This window comes from Populus alba, chromosome 8 (assembly GCF_005239225.2).
Source record: "Populus alba chromosome 8, ASM523922v2, whole genome shotgun sequence".
NCBI lineage: Eukaryota > Viridiplantae > Streptophyta > Magnoliopsida > Malpighiales > Salicaceae > Populus > Populus alba.
Genome location: NC_133291.1, coordinates 6,895,597 through 6,915,129, shown reverse-complemented (window position 1 = coordinate 6,915,129; position 19,533 = coordinate 6,895,597). Strand labels below are relative to the sequence as shown.

Sequence of the window (19,533 nt, the reverse complement as noted above, 5' to 3'; positions counted from 1 at the left end):
AAAAAAAATTAAACTAATTTTCATGGTTTTTCAAAAAAAAAAAAAAGAGAGCTGTTCACTTTTGAATAACGTTTTGTCAGCATGAAAAGCAACAAAATGCTGATTCTCAGAACCTGAGGTCCAACCATCAAAATTAGCGGATCCTACCAGCAAAACACATCTTTTTTCTTTTAATCAAACACTTGGTAGTGCGGTTGCTAGTGAACCTTACCCGCAACCACACTACCAAATAGCCACTCAATCCTAAACGGCCACGTAACGGTATAAATTGTCTGTGAACAAAATTCACTTTTGACTTCTATATTGTTGACTATAACAAGGACATTAAAGAAATTGAAAATTCTACTGACACCGTCAGCTGGTACTAAATACATATTAAAAAAAAATTAAAGGCAGACAAGTGCACAGCTGACAGAAAGGAGGTTTTCCTCGTAAAGCTAATAGCGACAAGCTGCGTAAGAGAAAATTTAATAAAAGAAAAAAAAATATTAAACACAAAGAAATTCGTTGCTTACATCTTCACCAGCTAAGCAGAGGACAAAAGATATATATGACGCATACAGTGGTGATTGAAGTGCGACGAGGTTAAAAAGACCAAAGGTTTTCAAACACAAAAAAAATAAAAAAAATACAATATAAGCATAAGCATATGATGACGTGTGATGATAAAAATAATTAAAATTTTCAAGTTCTAAGGTTTATAGCATGTGATCATAGAGAAAATGAGGAAGAAACTCAAATGTCTTTTTGAAAAGTTTATGATTTAATAATCTAATAATAAAAAATAACACATCAACATTTTATATTTTATATAAAGATTTAAAATCAACCTAACAAAAAAAATCTAAATTTGAATGGAAAAGGCAGTTAAATCTAATTAAAATTAATTAGAAAAATATTTAAAATAACAAAAACTTTGAGGGTTTGTCAAACTTCAGTTGGTTATAACAACTCAGCTCCTTATAGAACTTGGCTTATAGGATTATTTAAAAAAATTTAAATATGATTCATCATATCTAAAATTACAATTATTTTTGTTATACGATTAATGTGTTCAGGTTTTTTATTTTATTTTATTAAATTAGCCTTGTCTAATCAGATTTATTAACATATTCACAACAAGCATATGCATTTCTGACCAAAAATTAATAGCCAGAAATAAACTGTTTGATTAGTGAATGATGAACTCGGTTAATTGAAGAGGCTATATGGTATGAGAACTGCAAATCATTTCAACCCCTTTCTATTCTTGTGCAATTTCTACACAGAAAGTGAAAACGTCAGTGTACCCTGCCACCTGATAAGGAGCCTTTTCTCATTTATATAAAGGGTACAAGCAAATTAATTAAGCAATAAGCTTAAAATTAATTGACGTAAGACATAAGGAGATGATAACTTTAGGTTCTCTAATTGTACGTTATGATCCTGGATTCAAGAATGATATAGTGTTTTTATAGATTCAAAATCACCTAGGTTTACTGTATAATTGAGTCTAAAAAAATTAGATTTGATATTTTATTAAACTTAAAATCATCTAAGCTTGAAATGTACGTAGTCAAGTTCAAAGGAGTTAAGTTTAACATTTTATCAGAACCATAAATATATAAGTTAGGAATAAAGCTAATTCCAAAAAAATTAAGTTTGGTATATTACTAGTCTTATATGTGTTTAAACTTAACATGTAACCAAGCTAAAAAAAAATGGGTATAACATCTTTTCAGCTTTTTTTCATGAGGTTTTGACATTTATTGGGCCTCTATGATGTGTTGTGTTTTTCTTGGATGCTATTTCCATGGGAATTTTGAGTAAATGGATTTTAGTATCCAATATATATATGCTTATCTATCAAAGTATCATCCATGGTTCTGGCAAAAGCATCACGCACAATGTCAAAAGAATTAACTCGTGGATCCAGTTTGATAACCACAGTTACAAAAATGTAACCATAAATCGCTGTTATTGGTCCTTCTAGTAAACTAAAGTCCACCCTCAAAAAATCACACTCGTCGCATCTCGAAACTCCAAAGTCTAGGTCTTCCACCCCTCCTTCACTCTTTCCTCACCATACAGTCTTCACATGCAATAGCATTGGACGTTCCCTTTTTCTTCATTTATAAACACGTCTGTAAACAATGGACCTTATATTTTCTTTAGACGAATTATTATCCCACTTCTTTTTCAAAAAGCATATATTTCATATTTTCTTTAGACGAATTATTATCCAACTTCTTTTTCAGAAAGCATATATTTCTACCTTTAACCAAAAAAATAGATAGAGAGAGAGAGAGAGAGAGAGAGAGAGAGAGAGAGTAATCCTACAAGTACATCGAAAGAAGCACTGTCGAAGAAAAGGGCTTCAAATTAGCAACTCCTGATTGAAGATCCCTATCCCGAGAACTATCTGCAGGCTAAAACTTCGAACAGTTACAAAAAACAAATCCATACCAACCCTTCCTTTCAGTCTAAAGCCCGACTCCCTACAGCCCAGCCCAGACCAGCCCAGGCAAACAATCCCTTCAAGCACCAGAATGAGTTTCTATTGGTCAGACTGATAATGAAAGACAAACCTTATCCAATTACTGAAAGCCACGCAACCTGTTATGAGTCGAATGACGTGTCAGCGGAAGCTTTCAAAATTGGTGTTTGTTTGCATCACGGTTGAATCGTATTTTTCAAAAAAACTTTAACTTTAAGTTAATATATTTTTTTAACTTTTGAAATCATTTTATAACTTTATCCAATTAATATCTCTTCAACAGGCATTTCATCGACTCCAGCTCCAACACCAACAAGCAGGTGTCTATTTTGTCTTCCTTTCCTTGATATACTTTCAACCCTCCATTCTCGTCTACACACAGACCTTAATTTCTCTCCATATAACCGGCGGTTGTGGTCGCGGATCGATCAGATCAGTCGATCTAAAAAAGTGATGGCCGAGGACAAGTATAATCTGAAAAATCCAGCTGTGAAGAGGATTTTACAGGAAGTTAAAGAGATGCAATCGAACCCATCTGATGATTTCATGAGCCTCCCTCTTGAGGTATGGTCAATTTGAATATTAATGATTTATTAATTTCGGGTTTTTTTATTTTTATTAATTTTGTTTTTTTATTATATAATAGGAGAATATATTTGAATGGCAATTTGCTATAAGAGGACCAGGAGAGACTGAATTTGAAGGAGGGATTTATCATGGGAGGATTCAATTGCCTGCTGAGTATCCATTTAAGCCTCCTTCTTTTATGTTGCTGACGGTATTAACAATGGAAAATACCTTTTTAAAACCTTTCTTTTTAAAATTCTTTTTGGAAATTTTTATAGGGCTAATGGATTTTTTGAATTGTTTGTTATTGTTGTTGGTTTTTTTTTTTTGGCAGCCAAATGGGCGTTTTGAAACGCAGACAAAGATATGCTTAAGCATATCAAATCATCATCCTGAGCATTGGCAGCCGTCATGGAGTGGTACGTTTTTAATAGTTATTGTTGGCTTTACCAAATTATCATGTGTATCGATAGCTAAATTATCAGGATGCAACAGTAACAATTTTATTAAATCTCTTATAGCGAAGAGGTTTTGGCGAATTATCTTTAGAAGTATTAGTTAAATAAGGTGTGCGAGTGAGATTGATTTTGATATGCCGCGTGTGATTAGGCCATATTTAGGCCTGGGTTGAAGAAGAAAATGTTTGTTGGTGTCTATCTGTTTTACTTGAAGAACTAAGATTTCTTTGTGTTTGCTTACTTCATGTTAATGAAGACCTGGCCTGTGGTCATATTTCTTATGTTATCTAGGAAAAGAATTAGACTTGGGGTAACGGAATGAAAATCATTCCTGGTGTAAATGTTATCTTTGAGGTTGCCTTTTCTTCACTTATGTAGGTCTAATTGCTCAAACACATGAGCATCTGATTCTTTTTAGAAGTTAGAATGTATCGATTCGATAGCTTGGCATACGGCTGATGTTTCATGGCATTGATTATTCTGTTTGGCAGTACGAACAGCTCTAGTAGCACTTATTGCATTCATGCCCACCAGCCCGAATGGTGCGTTGGGCTCACTAGACTACAAGAAAGAGGAAAGGCGTGTTTTGGCTGTTAAATCTCGTGAAGCATCCCCAAGATTTGGGACCCCTGAACGTCAAAAACTCATTGATGAGGTTAGTGATTATTTCATCGTGTATTGTCATTTGTTACATTATGTGCTAATGAACTGTTTGATGAACAGATTCATCAATACATGCTTAGCAAGGCGCCATCTGTTCCTCAACAAAACCCTGCACAGGGTTCTGAAGAACACCCTAACAACAGTGCGCGTGAAACCCAGGAAAGCTCGCAAGATGCTGGGGCTGTAACTGCTGCTGAAGACCTTCCAAATCCAGCTGTTGGTGAAATTCAGGAAGTGGGCGAGAGGGTCTTTGAAGAAGTGCTTGAAGCTCACATTACTGCGAACCCTAGTTCTGCTGGAACCAGTGCATCAAGAGAGGTTCCTGCTAAATGTTCAAGCCATCAGCTACCGCAAAGGCAAGTGACTAGGGTTCAAAAACCAGCCGATGATAGGTTGTTCACATGGGCTGCTGTTGGACTCACCCTTGCAATTGTGGTTCTTTTGCTGAAGAAGTTTATGAAATCTAGCGGATATGGTGCCCTCTTCATGGATGGATCTTAGGTATAGTGATTTTTATGAAGCAATTTATAGAAAAAGGAAATCGGAAAAAGAAATCTATGTCATTTTTACACCCGGATTGTTTGTATTTCGCAGTGTATATTATGATCCGATTGACATGCTTCATTATTGTAATTAATAATGTGGATGAGCAACTCATTTGCATTGACAAGTTTGGAAGTATTTTAGTATCTATATTTGATCGTTGTAGATGCTTCCGTTTCCAGAGTGATTACTGGAATTGCTTTGGGAAAGGTCATCTAACTGTTCGAGCGTGTCTTTTAATAATATTCATGCAGCCTGATTTATTTTCAAATTTACTTGTCTGGACCTTTTTATATTAACATTAATCCAGGTTAACAAACATATCCAATTATTTTAGTATGCTTTGCACTTCACAGGACCCTGATCAACATGTTTATCAGAGATCACAATTTTCCTTTCGTGGCCAACTTAAACCATAGGAATGCCAGGGATAGAACACGTTTGCAGCATGCACGCTTAAAGCAGAGAAATCAAGGCTAGCCTGCAACAAACTGAGCCTTAAGCATTCCCTGAGACGGCCATAATTAACCTCTCTGATGACACTCATCTCCCTCCCAGACCAAACAATGTAACTGGACAATCATACACACAATTTTTTTACCTTGACTGGACAATGATAGAGTTCTCTTTCAATGATTGGGTGCAATATATTTGACAGAGAAATATATATGACAAAGGAATGCCAGAGATCATATTTGACCATGCCGAGCTCACATGGAAACTAATCATGCTGTCTTTGCCACGACACAAAGTTACAAAATACTGTCCTCGATATCATTCAGTGACCAGGAAAGAGCAGTGGTTATATCAGCAGGTAATTAAAGGTTGCATCTTTCCATGTATTGCCTTGTAACAGTGGAGACTACACAGGGGAAGCTTTGACTTCGAGTCGCGATACTTGTATGCATTTGTACAGTTTGGACCCGCACATTTTTCACGTGGTGGAGGATAACTGCAAAACGAAACACCACATTGTAAATACCACAAAACAGATAAGAGTAATTATATTTAAATGTCGACAAAATGTAAGCTCTTGCATTTCTACAGAGCAAAACAAAATGCCAGTTTTCGGTCTACATAGCATTCTAAAGAAAATACTTGGAGGGATGACAGGGTGAACTTGTACCTGCATGGCAATGAATTAAATATGCGTGGCAGACCAATGTCATCAGAGAAAATAACCGTAGTTCCAGTGGGGCCAATGACCCATCTGACAGTATTTGGCCCAATTGCATCAGCTTTGGCAGCCTTTGCCTGCACCAAGTAAAATTTATTCTTGATTCAAAAGCTCCTAAAGACCATGTGAAGGAGAAGGTAAAAGTTGCATGTCTATTTTCCAAGTACCTGAACCACTTCATCACGCTGTTTCCTCATCTTTTCTTCCTTCTTCTTTCTTCCAGAATCCTGGCCACGTATTTTTCTGATTGCTTCAGCCTAAAACATACAAAGTTAGACGGTTTTCCCATCCACTGCCAAGAGGTTATAGAACTAACATATGGCATGATTAGCAAACCTCAGCCTCCCTCGCTGCCTTCTCTGATTGCATTCTACGCCTTTGTGCAGCCTCAGCTTTCTTTAATTGCTGCTCTACTTCAGAGAGCTTAGTCTTTTGTTCTGCCATTAATACACCAATAAAGGAAATAAATTACGTTTAACAACAAGCCATTATTACCCGAGGTGAAAACTAGTTTTATCTTCAATCATTCCCTTCCAAGCTGTAAATGAGACTGGTGCAAAGAACATGGAAACAGACAAACACTCACTTTTAGGAGGGATTGAAGGTAAACCATTCGGGAACTCAAGAAGACTGGCACCAGGCACAAGAAAATCATCTTTGGCTGTCTGACGAGCCCGCTTATGTGCAGTTGTAGTTGATTCATTCCTTCCTCCAACATATCCCAGCCTCTTGCTTGGGTATCCAGGTTCATCCTCTGATGTAGGCTCTTCCTCTTGCACAAAATCCTTATCCTCTTGCCTACCATCTGAAACCATTGATACCCCCCTTCTTCTCTCCTTATAAGCATTGAGTCTTCCAAGGTAACGTACTTCCTCATCTATGTCACCATCTTCATCAAATTCCACGTCCATTGCACACCTCTTAGGAACTCTATTACTCTTACGAACTGCTTCAAAATGGGATGTTCCGTTCACAAAGACACTTTCACTAGACATCTTTCTTCCCGAAGAATTGCCCTTTCTAAAACTAGAATCCTGAACAAGTAACTTCTCTCGAGACCGAGAAGCATCAAAACCTTGATAAGATTTTGTGAGTGAAGACCCGCCATTGAAAGCATATTCTGTTGCTGGCTTGGCATGTATTGTATGAGTGACACCACCAAACTTGAGCTTAAGCTTCTTCAGTCTTTTCTCACTTCTCAATCCATCTGAACCAGATGCTACTTGTTCCTCATTGTGTCCACAGTTTAAAAACTGTGTAGAGGATGAAAGCAAAGTAGAAGTCCGTAGAAATTTCTGAAGATCAGAACAAGGCCGACGAGATATAATACTCCTCTTCTTCCTTATTGTGGACCCAAGACCAGCGGAATGAGTCCCATTTAAATTTTCCATATGAACTTAAAATTTGCAAACTGTTACTGTGGATTGCTTACTATAAAAAGCAGAAAGCAAGCAAGAAGATCACAGGGTTGCAATAGCAACAAGTCACCACACCTGAGGATTAAATGCATAGAAGCATTACTGAACTGCCAGCAGAGCATAAACTAAACATTTAACCATGTGAAACGCTCGACTAAAACTTTGTTGAATAATAGAGAAAGGGAATGGTAAGATTCAAAATAGTGGCAAGCAAAGTGAATTGAGATAATTCATACGCACCAAATAGTGACTTCTTTTAATGAACAACGGCCAAAAAAATAGAAAATAAAAAAGAACACTGTATATCAAAGAATAAATCCAAACTCCAGAAATCTTAAATCATGAACAGAATAGCCAATGGTATGCTGGAACTAAACTAAAATATTTTCAAGGAATCATCTCATCTCAAAAGGTTAAGCTGTTCCGTAAGGCCCAACATTATAAGCTATTAAAAACTTTTAGAGCATAATGAACGAAACCTAAGTGAAGTAACTCATCAAAGAAAATCCCTACAGACTAGGTACTTCACTTCAAACATATTTAGCGGGAAAGCAATAAAAAAAGACAATCCTTGAAACCCTTTAGCTTAGAACCTCGCATTTCCATTTCTGGTACAGAAATAAGCATAACCATGAAACTTAAGTCCAGGTTATCTTCTCATTTTCCTTCATTTTCTCGGCAACCAAACAGGGAAAAAAAAACAATCAAAAAAGTAGATTCCCTCTTCTTCACAATGACATCTAAATTTCAATTTGTTTTTTTTTTTTTACTTTTAAGCTTAAGTCGAATTACCAAACCTAAAAACAACTCTCTTTTACATCGAAGAACTAATCTTTTTAGTTTCAGCTTTCTTTTGGAAGAAAAAAGATAGCTTCCTTCTTTTTACATCAAAATCGAACTTCAAAGCAAACCCATTTCAAACCAGCAAAGAAAAAGATCAGATAGCAACAAGAACCCATCAAATGTAGTGGATACTTACCTAGCAAAGAAGCCAACTGAAACCCTAGAAAAGGAGGGCCACAAAAAGACAAGTACTTTGGTGATTACGGGGAAAGCCTTTTGGAGAGGGGGGGTTATGTGAGTCTCCTTTTCCTTCTGGGAAAATGGGGATGTTTTGATCTAGTTAAAAATGAATGAGGGGTTAGTGCGAGACAGGGAGTTATGCCATTCTTAGGCTGGTTATAGTAAAGGATACTGGAACTGGAACTCTTTATCTGCTCCATTTTTTTTTTCTCTTTTCTTGCTTCTCCACTTCTTTTAAATTTCTTCATAAGCGTAAATTTTACAAGTAGGGAGTTTAATATACCAAGAGGCCCAGACAAAGCCCATATGATTTCATAGGACTATTACGCTAGTCCAAGGAGAAGGTCCCTTTCGTTTAATGGTAAAAATATTTCCCTGGCTAACTTTTAGGTACCTCAACCGAGTTGTGTGCTATGGATATTTATGGGTTCGAGTTTTATGTTATTTATACTTGAATTTAAATCTACAATAATTATTTAAAATTGTTTTAAACTTAATGGTATGAATATTTCATATTTAAACTCAATTTATAACTCAAATATGAATACTATAGTTATAACTATTTAGTTCATAATTAATTTGATATACATATAATTTTTAAAAAGTGACGAATAAGGAGGTAATGAGTTTCTTTTAACTATTTTTAGACCCCATATAAATACACGGAAGGCAACGAGGCTGGGATGAAGCTCTGCAGAAAAGTAAACTTATCCAGGGTTGAGACGGGCCAGAAAGTATGAAATTTTTCACTTTAAGCGATGAGAATAAACTTGAAGCGATCCTCTCTGGATACTAGTGGCCGGAGACGTTAATCATCATTTTCTTTATTCCGAGTATGATAATGTTCACTTTAAGCATTCCGAGAAAAATATTTCCTCGTCAACCTCATTGCTAGCAATTAGCATGGTGGATGAGGCTACTGCACTGTCACGCATTGGGAGATTGCACTTATTTATGCAGAGAGTGTAGAATGCATTTGATGGAGAGTTGTCAGCTTAGCCCCAGCTGGATTATATTTATATATATAATAACTAGAAAGAAAAAATCAAGAGCTTGAACAAGAAAGAAAGAACAGATTAATTTGATACAACATAACTTTGCGTGCCAAACAAATTAAAGAGCTTAAACAAGAAATAAAAAAAAAGTCCAAGCTTCACACCACCCAAGATGGCTCTGCGAAAGTACACGGGCTCAGTGTTCATGGTCCGCATGCTTCACAACCGTAATAGTGCAGGATCCATTATTCACTGCATAGTTGCTCACACTACCCAAGATGGCTCTACAAAAATACAGAAACAATTACGTAGTACAGATTAAAAACACATGCTAGGAATATTTTTTTATTTTTAAAAATTACTTTTAATATTAGTATATTAAAATAATTAAAATAATTAATTTAAAATAAAAAAAAAATTAAAACTTTTTAAAAATATTTTTAAAATACATAAACAAACATTCATCTCTCGCCGTGTAGCCAAGGGGGCTCAATTATTGTACAAATGAGCTTAACAGCGTTAGTTGCTACAGCTGAACACAAAATATATATCTCAGTAGCTTTCTACGCCACTCCCGTTAGAGATCTCACGGCAAGCAAGAAAAAAAAAGAGGAAACAACAACACTTATATGGCTCCTTGTTTTAAAGCAGTTTTCTTTATATTATTATCCTGGAAAAAAAAAAAAAACCCGATGTGCCTGAGACAATCCTACCCATGTATCACACCCACTATCGTCTCTGCTGCCATCTCTCTCTCTCTCTCTCTTTTAATAGTCAAAAGTTTTATTAAAAAAAACTACAAAAATAATAATTTAACTTACATTAAATGAACAAACAAAAAAAAAACATAAAAACTGTTGCATGAAACAGAAAAGCACAACAAATAAAAAAAAAACGAAAATCATAAAAAATCAACTCCTCCCTACTGAACACTCTATATTAAGCTTTAAAAAACTATATGCTGCCCTCTCTCTCCTACTCGCTCTCTACTTATCAGCTTTTGTTTCTCTCTCTTCTAACTTCTTAAGTGGCAGTTCTATGATATTTTAAAGACCACGAAATAATAATTTAACAGAAAATAAGGCATCCATCTACCTATGGTACATACTAGACCCTGAAGCACTATTTGATGGGTTTTTTTTTTAAGACAAACATATTTGTTTTAAAAAATATTGAAAACTTCAAAATACAATATCAAATATTTATTAAGGTTTTATTTGACATTCTAGTTTAATTTATTATATTTTAAAAATATATTTTTTTTAATTTTAAATAATTTTTTTAGTATTTTTGTATAGTTTTGAGTTTTGACTAATGTTAAAAATAAATTTAGAAAAAATAAAAAAATATTATTTTAATATATTTCTTAAAAAATATATTTTAAAAAATAAATTTTATCATTAGCTATATGCATCACAGTACATCACAAATATTTTTTTTTAAAAAAAAAACACACGTAGTTATAAAAAGCTACAACCTTTTTCACATGTTAGAAAGAGGTGTTGAATAAAACCTCATCTCAAGATATTCAATTGTTCTCGGTAATAACCTTTACACGCCATTCATCAAGCCTCCCTCGGTGACAAACGAATATAGAAAGGCGGTGGCCTAAAGCAGATGGTGGGTATTTTAGTCATTTTAAGTAGCAAAAAATCCATATTGGTGTGTCATGTGTGCCCATAAACTAGGGTCCTGTGCTAATAGCCATTCCCTATTATCATGTTTTATAATCAACTCTTCCTTTCACCACTGGTCGGCAAATAAACAAATCAGCTGGCAAAGTGCCTACTTTACATTCAGGGGAAGCGCGTCGCCTCACGCTCTTCGAGAATCGCAAATGCTGCCAGGGAGTAGCTGCTGTTGAGGAAGTTGATTTGATTATTGCTTTTTAAAATGATTTTTAATAAATATATTAAAATAAATATATATATATATATTTTAAAAAATTTATTTTGTACATTAATATATCATTTGAGAATTTAAAAATAATAATTAAATTTTTTTCTTTCAAAAAGCACTTTACCATAAAAAAAAACAGTAGCAAACAGCCCTACAAGTTATTATCGTCCTGGTGCCTTTATGCTCCTCCACTTAATTGGTCAAACAGCCCATCATAATAAGATTCGTTCAAATTCACCTCCTCACATATTTCTTAAACAGTCTCTGGCAACCACTTTCTCAGTGGAATCATAGCTGGTTAGAATGTTTCTTTGTTGAAGTAACTTCACATCTTTGTCACTGCCAAAAAGGTTTTTCATGAAAAAAACGTAGGAGGTGATGTTTTGCACAGTATCACTTGAAAAATGCTCCAGTGCAGTGAGATTCCTGAAGAGACTTTCTGTGTATTAATTAATGTATTATCACAGGTGGGATTACAAGGACTCCGCTGACAAACTTTATGTCCAATAAGTTTTCTGTTCTGGCCCCCTTGATCCTAATTCCTGCAGCTTGGAGTTCTGTTGCGCAACGTAAATGTTTCTGATTTGACTGGTTAATTAGTGGAGTATTTGGTTGCATGCCTTCCTGGTTAAATTTCTGCTGATGGATTCGTGGATCTCTTGAAATCATGTACTTGATCAAACGGAAGGCGAGCTCGGTGAGGAAATGAGTGCATTGTTTAGGAATTTGAACCACTTCAAATAGTCTTTGAAGAATGAACAAGGGAATTTGGTTTTCTAATAACATCCTGCTGGATCTCAAATCGAAGAGCATTCCAGGAGGGGTGAATACAGGATCATTGCGGCGTCTTAAACTCATTGTAGAGTACTTGAGGAACATTTCAAAGATGAAACAGCCATCGACTAACATCATTAATTTGCCTGAATTCATCAGTTGCGAAGCTGCTCTCTCTTCTTCATAGCATGCATGCTCTATGTTCCACCTCCTTAAGGGCCGTAAGCCAATCATCGAGGGATGCTTCCAGGTTTGGCCTTCGGTTGAGGAGTGCATGCTGCACGTAGCGCCACTTGTGCTGTTCCATGGCGGTATGGACCAATTGAAACTTTTTCAGGGATGTATGCCTTCTCGTTTGCATTGCGAAGGCTTTCCTTAACCCTGCAGATGGTGCGAAGAAGAAATGGTTTCCATTTTGTTTCTGATTGAAGTTACAAGATTGTCGCCATGCCTGATGTCAATTGAAATATTGTCTTCGTTTGGCGTCTGCCATGCAGGTGAATTGGAAATTTCTATAATCAAATTAATGAACTCTAAGCAACCTGCATTAGCAGCTCTGTGAAAATGCTGAACCAGTGCTGTCTCGTCTACAACTAATGAGATTATCGGTCTCTTGACAAGTAGCAGGAACTTTTGTTCTTCATGTAACATTGGCAAATCACATTAATTAGATGGAAAAGATACTCAAAAAGAGATCTGGATATTAGAAACAATCTAGGTTTTCAAGTTCTGGCTTTCTTCTAAAATAAAGTTTGCTTGTTTATTCCTACTGCTTTGCCATCCGGTAATGACTGGGCAAACACCCTAAGATCGCAAGGTCAGCTTCTTCAAAGGAGTCGGGAGTTCTCTGAGAAACTCCACAGCAAGGTGCCTGCCCTAATACATACGTATATATGTACGTACGTAAAAGAATCCAAGATGAGTTGGTGAACGAAAGGAATAGATTATTGGGGTTTGCCTTCCAAATTGAAAGGCATCCTGGAAACTGTTGCCGAAAGCGTCTAGGCGTCTAGCTTTATACAGAGTAAAGGATAACCCGATTGCTTGGGAGCAAAATCAAGAATCTAGTAGCAGTACATTGCTGAAACTTGTCCAAAAGAAACGAGCTAGAGTTACGTGGCCATAAAAAGAGGTCTCCTTGAATTACTTACTACTCCTTATTCAGGTACAATTAGAAATGAAAAACTGAACAGAATAAATTAAAAAGAAAAACTAAAGAGCTCAGAAGCACTCGCTTTCGTCCCAAGAGGATGAGGCGAAAGTTATAGACCCTGTCATCACGTTGAGTTCAAATTTCTTCACAGCTCATAAGGGATGCACCAGCCGGAAATTGATCCCGGCTCTGTATCTACTATCTACCACTAGACCACAGGTTCTTCCTAAGAGGTTGTATTTCATCCCTGAAAATTATTATATATTAAAACCATTTCGGTAATCCATTAGCAATTATGCATTTAGCAAGACATCCATGGACGGGGGACAGTAGAAATGGTTGTATTTTAAAGTGTTTTTTAATTTAAAATTAATTTTTAAAACAATTATTTGATTTAAAAATATTTAAAAAAATATTTAAAAAACTTGGGAATTAAAACATTATCCCAACAGACAAGTAGTTGGATCTAATAAATATTGCTAGAATCCATTATTCTAATAGTTGGATCTAATAAATTTCATATAATAGATAACCACATATTCAAGGCGTGCAATTTGCAAAATAAAATAAAATTAATTGAGTTTCCATACTTTAATCAATCGAGTAGAATTGTAAAAAATAATAATTCATAACAAGCACTTAAATTTTGGAATTCATTTTTTACTTTGAACACATCGCATGATTTTAATACTAAGAAATAGATCATTATGCAAATCCCACGCACTTTGCAAAGGAGAATTCTACGCTGGTCGAAACTTGCAATTCAACACTATCAAGGTTTTGTTTGGATTATAGTAGTTGCTGTTTTCTAAGATGTTTTTGATAATATTTTTTTTATTTTTTTAAATTAGTATATTAAAATAATTTAAAAACATTAAAATAAATAATTTAAAATGAAAAATAAAAATAAAAATTATTTTAAAAAAAAATACTTTCAAAATATAAAAACAAATAATCTCCGCATATGAGTTGTCCATATCTAAGAAAACAATTTATACATTATCATAAAAAAAAAAAAAAAAAATCATAGGTATTACATGTTTGAGGAGTTACGTGGCATAAATAACACTGCTACAAAAAGAAGATTACCCCTACCCCCCTCTAAATTACAACTCCAGAAAGCAAGTAAAAGAATCCAAATTCCAAAGCTTTTAACGAAGTGAATGGATGACTGTATTTTAGCGCTTTTTTTTTCCCCTTGAGTTTTTGTTTGTTTGGTTGTTTTAATTTCATTTTAATTTTCATTATAATTCCCCAATAACTGCGGCCATTCTCCAAAAAAACCAAAAACACTCTCTTATAGCACAGCAGCAGCACTTGACAAAAAACAAAGCATTTTGGATTCAAAATTCGATTCTTCGTAAACTAGATCTATAGATAAAAAATAAAAACCCTAGAAGAGAGAGCTTCAACTTCTAGAAACACGAAATGGCGTTTTGGTGGCCATTGATAGTTGCTGCATCCGCTTACGCGATCTGTCGTTTCTTGTTAATGCTCATTCCTTTCAATGTGCCTTCAATCGACGTCGATGCCTCTGACGGTTACTAATTTACGCTTGCTTACGTATCATTGATTGTGTCTCTGTTTATGATAGTCAGTTTATTAATTTTTTTTTTGCTGTCTGTCTGTTAAAATCTGCGGCAGTCACGGAGGGCAATCAAACGCAAGAGAACAGCTTCATCTATGTCAGTTTTTTTTTTTTTTTTTTCATTTTGAATCTTTTATTTTATCTATCTTTTGCATTTATGTGGAAATCAAAATGGCTTTTTAATTAATTAATTAATTATTCATTTATTTGTGCATGGAATCTAATGTATTGACTGCGATATTTCAATTTTTACTAATGCTTGCAATGTTTATATTTCTTTTTCATTTTGAATAGTTTCATTTCTTCAATTGGATTTAATTTATTGAGTTTTGATCCAGATTCCTCCGAGAGGAAGGGCGCAGCAGTCGGATAAAAAGGTTCAGTGTTACGAGCCTGCGACGATGAAATACTTGGGATTTTTCCCTGCATTGTCGCCTGCTGAGGTTAGAGAAGATATACACATGCTTATTATACATGCGTCTAGGTATGTATGATCTTGTGAAATTTGTGGCTAAAAATACTGTTGAAATGTATGGTTGCAGGTCCATGACCGAGTGGCACAGGCGAGGAAGGCTCAGAAAATATGGGCAGAAAGCAGCTTCAAGCAAAGACGACAGTTTCTGCGGATTCTTCTCAAGTACATTATTGAACATCAAGAGCTTATATGCGAGTAAGGATGGTGGAGTCACCATTTTTATGAAACCATTATTAATGATCTTAATCATTAGCAGGACCTTGGTTTGAAACAACCCATTTCTTAGTTATTTTCTTCATTGGGAGGCTGCTTGGGTTGGGGATGCAAGGTGTTCTGTGTACATGAATTCTCTGTTTTGCATCTCATTTAGTGCTGCTCTGTTAGTTAAGGATTGGTCATGTGCTATTTTGATCAGAGTATCTTCACGTGATACTGGAAAGACAATGGTAGATGCTTCTTTAGGAGAAATAATGACAACATGTGAGAAGATCACTTGGCTTCTTTCAGAGGGTGAGAAGTGGCTAAAGCCTGAATACCGGTACCTATTACCTTCTTTTTTTCTTTTCTTTTCTTTTTTTTATTTACTTCCTATCATTTTTGAATTTATTTTTTATAATCTCTCTTTATTGCATAAGAAGACATGATGACTCCTTAGAGATTTGTTTAAAAAATTATTTGCCGCACTGCATTTCTGATGATTTCTTATTTAAATGGTTGGCACATATTATTTGACAGAAACATGTGACTTACAAACTTGTCGCGGCTTGAATCCAAATTTTTACCAACTTTATTTGTAAACTGTCTGGATTACTGACATTGGTTACCTTAAGTACTACACACCTTTGCCCTCTTAATCTTCTAATCTTTGTAGATGTTCTGGGAGAGCAATGTTTTACAAAAAATCTAGGGTTGAGTTTCACCCTCTTGGTGTTATTGGTGCCATAGTTTCATGGAACTATCCCTTCCATAATATCTTCAATCCAATGCTGGCGGCAGTCTTTTCAGGGAATAGCATTGTGATCAAGGTACTTCATGCTGCAATGACTAAGTTATTTGGATTTGCATTTAGTGCTTTTGTTACCTATTGATGCACCTGCATCTGTAATGTCATTTATCGCATTTCGATATTGGGATGTCATTGTTGAATGCTCTGTATCCATATCACTTGTTGTTACATGTGCCCATATATTTAACCTGAGAGGTTTTCTGGGCTTTTAGTAACCACTGAGCTGACAGAGAGCTATATGCTTGCAATTGTAGGTTTCAGAAAATGCAAGCTGGTCTGGATTGTTCTATTTCAGAATAATCCAAGCAGCTCTTGCTGCTGTGGGAGCTCCTGAAAATCTGGTTGACGTAATCACAGGGTATTCATTTCTGTTTAGATGTTTGCACTAAAATATGTGTATGCTTTTATTTGCCAATGATTGAAGCTATCTTGATAGGTTTGCTGAAACAGGAGAAGCACTGGTGTCATCAGTTGATAAAATCATATTTGTTGGATCACCTGGTGTGGGTAAGATGGTATGATTTTCTTGGCTAACTGAATGGATTTTCTTTGGTTTTCATTAACTTCTATTGTAGCACTTCACTTTATCGTATCTGATCCATACTTGATGGAATATTGGCAGATGCAGTAAGCTCTTTTCTTTTCCTTTTTGTTTTGCTGATAATTTATTCCCAACAGCAGTTTAATTTAGTAGTTTTTGCACATTTTGTGCCTTTTTTTAATCATATTTCTGCACATGCCCTGCCATGTATTATTTGTTCTAGATAAAAAGTGAAGCAAAGCCACAACTGTGCTGCATACGTTTTTTTCATTTATTATAAACTGAAAGGTTTACTTTATTGCAGATAATGAGAAATGCTTCTGACACACTTATACCAGTAACACTTGAGCTTGGTGGAAAAGATCCATTTATTGTGTGTGAAGATGCAGATGTCTCTCATGTACGAATCCTTTGTACCTGTTCTGATTTCTGATGCATAGTATGCCTGAACAATTCCTTGGCACCTACTCAATGTTCCACTTAATGTAGGTTGCACAAATTGCTGTCAGGGCTGTTCTTCAATCAAGTGGGCAGAATTGTGCTGGGGCTGAGAGGTTCTATGTTCATAGGGACATCTATTCTTCGTTTGTCACTGAAGTAACTAAAATTGTTAAATCTGTTTCAGTTGTAAGTATGCCTGTTTTGACTTGCTTTATGCATAGGTATCTGTTTTCATGATATTTGCAATTTTCTCCCTAGATTTTACCCACTGATCATTTGACTGCTGTATCCATAAAGAAAACAAGGACTATATTCTTGTGTTCGATCATGTATATCTTCTTGTATCTTTGTATTTGTTGTAATTTTATTAGCAAGATTATTAAGATTTTACTCATTTAAGAACAAACTCGCTACCCAAGGATTAAAGTCATTTTTTGCTGCTTTTCGCTACTTGTTTGCAGGGACCACCCCTTGCTGGTAGGTGTGATATGGGTGCAATATGCTTGCAAGAGCATTCTGATAAGCTCCAAATCCTCGTAAATGATGCCTTAGAGAAAGGAGCAGAAATTGTTGTTCGTGGAAGTTTTGGCCATCTGGGTGAAGGTGCAGTTGATCAGTTCTACCCTCCCACCGTGCTTGTAAATGTTGACCACACAATGAAACTGATGCAAGAAGAGGTAGCAGGACTCTCTTTTTTCACTCAATTTCACATCGGACATAATTTTTTAACGTGGAAGGAAAATTTTGTGTTAAGAGGATTTTTTGAGAATCATAAATGACACGATTTTATTGATTTCCTATCTGCATTAGCAATAGATTTGCTTTCTGCTTGACTTCAATTCCTGTGAGTATGTTATGACATCTTTTAGAAAACATGGATCAGATTCAGTAGCATTGTATGTGGAGCATGTATGTTACTTGTGTTGGTTAAACATTCACGGCTTCTTGTTTCTATTCATTGAATGCCTTCATAATCCATGAAAACTTGAATGACATGCAGACTTTTGGACCAATTATGCCAATAATGAAATTTAGCACTGATGAAGAGGCTGTCAAACTTGCAAATGACTCAAGATATGGGCTTGGCTGCGCTGTTTTTTCGGGTAGTCAGCGCCGAGCCAGAGAGATTGCTTCTCAGATACATTGTGGAGTTGCTGCAGTTAATGACTTTGCATCAAATTACATGTGTCAGGTATTTCTATTTCAAGTGCTGTGTGTATGATTCTGCATTTTGCATCAAGTAAATCCAGTGGATGTAAACTCTTTTTCTTTTTAAAATTTTGATGGAAAAACTCATACTTGAAGGTGACTGGGTGAGAAGTTGCCTTGTAGCTCACCTAGTTTTCCTAAACCAACGCTGCCATTGGACAAGTTATTCACTGAACAGATATAAAATGAAGCAATAATATTTGTTTGTGATGCATTTTCTGCTTTTACATGAACTCAGAGAAAATAATATATTTTGTTTTGAAACTAAAGCATGGCTTTATGGTTTTACTACCGTTTATATTCTCTCTAGTAACTAATAAATTGAGCAGTTGAACCTTTCATATCTGTTTGTGGCATGACTCTCAGTTTATCTTTCTTCAGTCTTAGTTCTAACTGATGCCTTTTGATGTTTTCAGTCCCTGCCATTTGGTGGCGTGAAGGACAGTGGATTTGGCAGATTTGCTGGCGTGGAAGGATTGCGGGCTTGCTGTCTTGTGAAATCAGTTGTGGAAGATAGGTTGTGGCCATACATTATAACCAAGATACCAAAGCCTATCCAGGTTGGCTTTAAAAACTCTACATTTTTCTCTTTTGGTTCTGTTTTGTTTCTTGAACTAAGGGGAAGAGAGCATTAAGTTGCACAATCATAATTCGCTGCCATTACTCATATTGACTCTTGCCTATAATAGTATCCTGTTGGGGAGAACGGCTTCGAGTTCCAGCAGTCTCTTGTAGAATTACTCTATGGCTTGAACATACGGGATAAGCTGCGAGCGCTGGTCAATGTTCTGAAGATCCTGTCAGAACATAACTCCAGCAACAGTAAGAGTAGATGAGTAAGGGACATCCTTGAAGAATGGGGACTTGTTCGTCTGTTTCACCAACACGGGTGATCTCTTGTAAACTTGACTTCCCATTGTTCATAATTGCGAGTATCAAGAATCCTTAATCCAGAACTTCTATTTGATTTGGAAATCAAAATGCAGTTCCATCTCATTTTCTTGAAGAAACTCGTTGCTTTGTAATGCTAAACTTTGCTAACTAGAGAAAGCAGAAGAATTCTGATTCAGACCGACTCACGCAACTCGTATTTTGTTTATACCGACAAATACCAGCTCTTTCGATTC

General features: G+C 35.6%; 3 protein-coding genes and 1 non-coding gene across 4 annotated transcripts; 2 read left to right on the top strand and 2 right to left on the bottom strand.

Moving 5' to 3' along the window:
* Positions 1 to 2,725: 2,725 nt before the first annotated feature.
* Positions 2,726 to 4,978, top strand: LOC118062466 (ubiquitin-conjugating enzyme E2 32). Its single transcript, XM_035076228.2, has 5 exons — positions 2,726 to 3,040; positions 3,123 to 3,254; positions 3,378 to 3,462; positions 3,993 to 4,156; positions 4,225 to 4,978. Exons 1-5 carry the CDS (start codon positions 2,930 to 2,932, stop codon positions 4,663 to 4,665), a joined length of 933 nt encoding a protein of 310 aa, XP_034932119.1. The 5' UTR covers positions 2,726 to 2,929; the 3' UTR covers positions 4,666 to 4,978.
* A 348-nt stretch (positions 4,979 to 5,326) lies between these two features.
* Positions 5,327 to 8,572, bottom strand: LOC118062465 (uncharacterized). The gene is made up of 6 exons (XM_035076226.2): positions 8,282 to 8,572; positions 6,471 to 7,377; positions 6,221 to 6,321; positions 6,052 to 6,141; positions 5,834 to 5,961; positions 5,327 to 5,659 (listed from the first exon to the last, which is right to left on the bottom strand). The coding sequence occupies exons 2-6, from the start codon at positions 7,273 to 7,275 to the stop codon at positions 5,515 to 5,517; spliced, it is 1,269 nt and encodes a 422-aa protein (XP_034932117.1). The 5' UTR covers positions 7,276 to 7,377; positions 8,282 to 8,572; the 3' UTR covers positions 5,327 to 5,514.
* A 4,638-nt stretch (positions 8,573 to 13,210) lies between these two features.
* LOC118062561 (small nucleolar RNA snoR114) lies at positions 13,211 to 13,300 on the bottom strand. Its single transcript, XR_004689790.1, has one exon. It is a non-coding gene; the product is annotated as a small nucleolar RNA snoR114 (small nucleolar RNA).
* A 968-nt stretch (positions 13,301 to 14,268) lies between these two features.
* Positions 14,269 to 19,533, top strand: LOC118062464 (aldehyde dehydrogenase 22A1). The gene is made up of 14 exons (XM_035076225.1): positions 14,269 to 14,686; positions 14,791 to 14,831; positions 15,073 to 15,177; positions 15,277 to 15,404; positions 15,625 to 15,747; positions 16,081 to 16,234; positions 16,470 to 16,573; positions 16,652 to 16,730; positions 17,061 to 17,156; positions 17,246 to 17,383; positions 17,659 to 17,874; positions 18,198 to 18,389; positions 18,823 to 18,966; positions 19,096 to 19,533. Exons 1-14 carry the CDS (start codon positions 14,575 to 14,577, stop codon positions 19,240 to 19,242), a joined length of 1,779 nt encoding a protein of 592 aa, XP_034932116.1. The 5' UTR covers positions 14,269 to 14,574; the 3' UTR covers positions 19,243 to 19,533.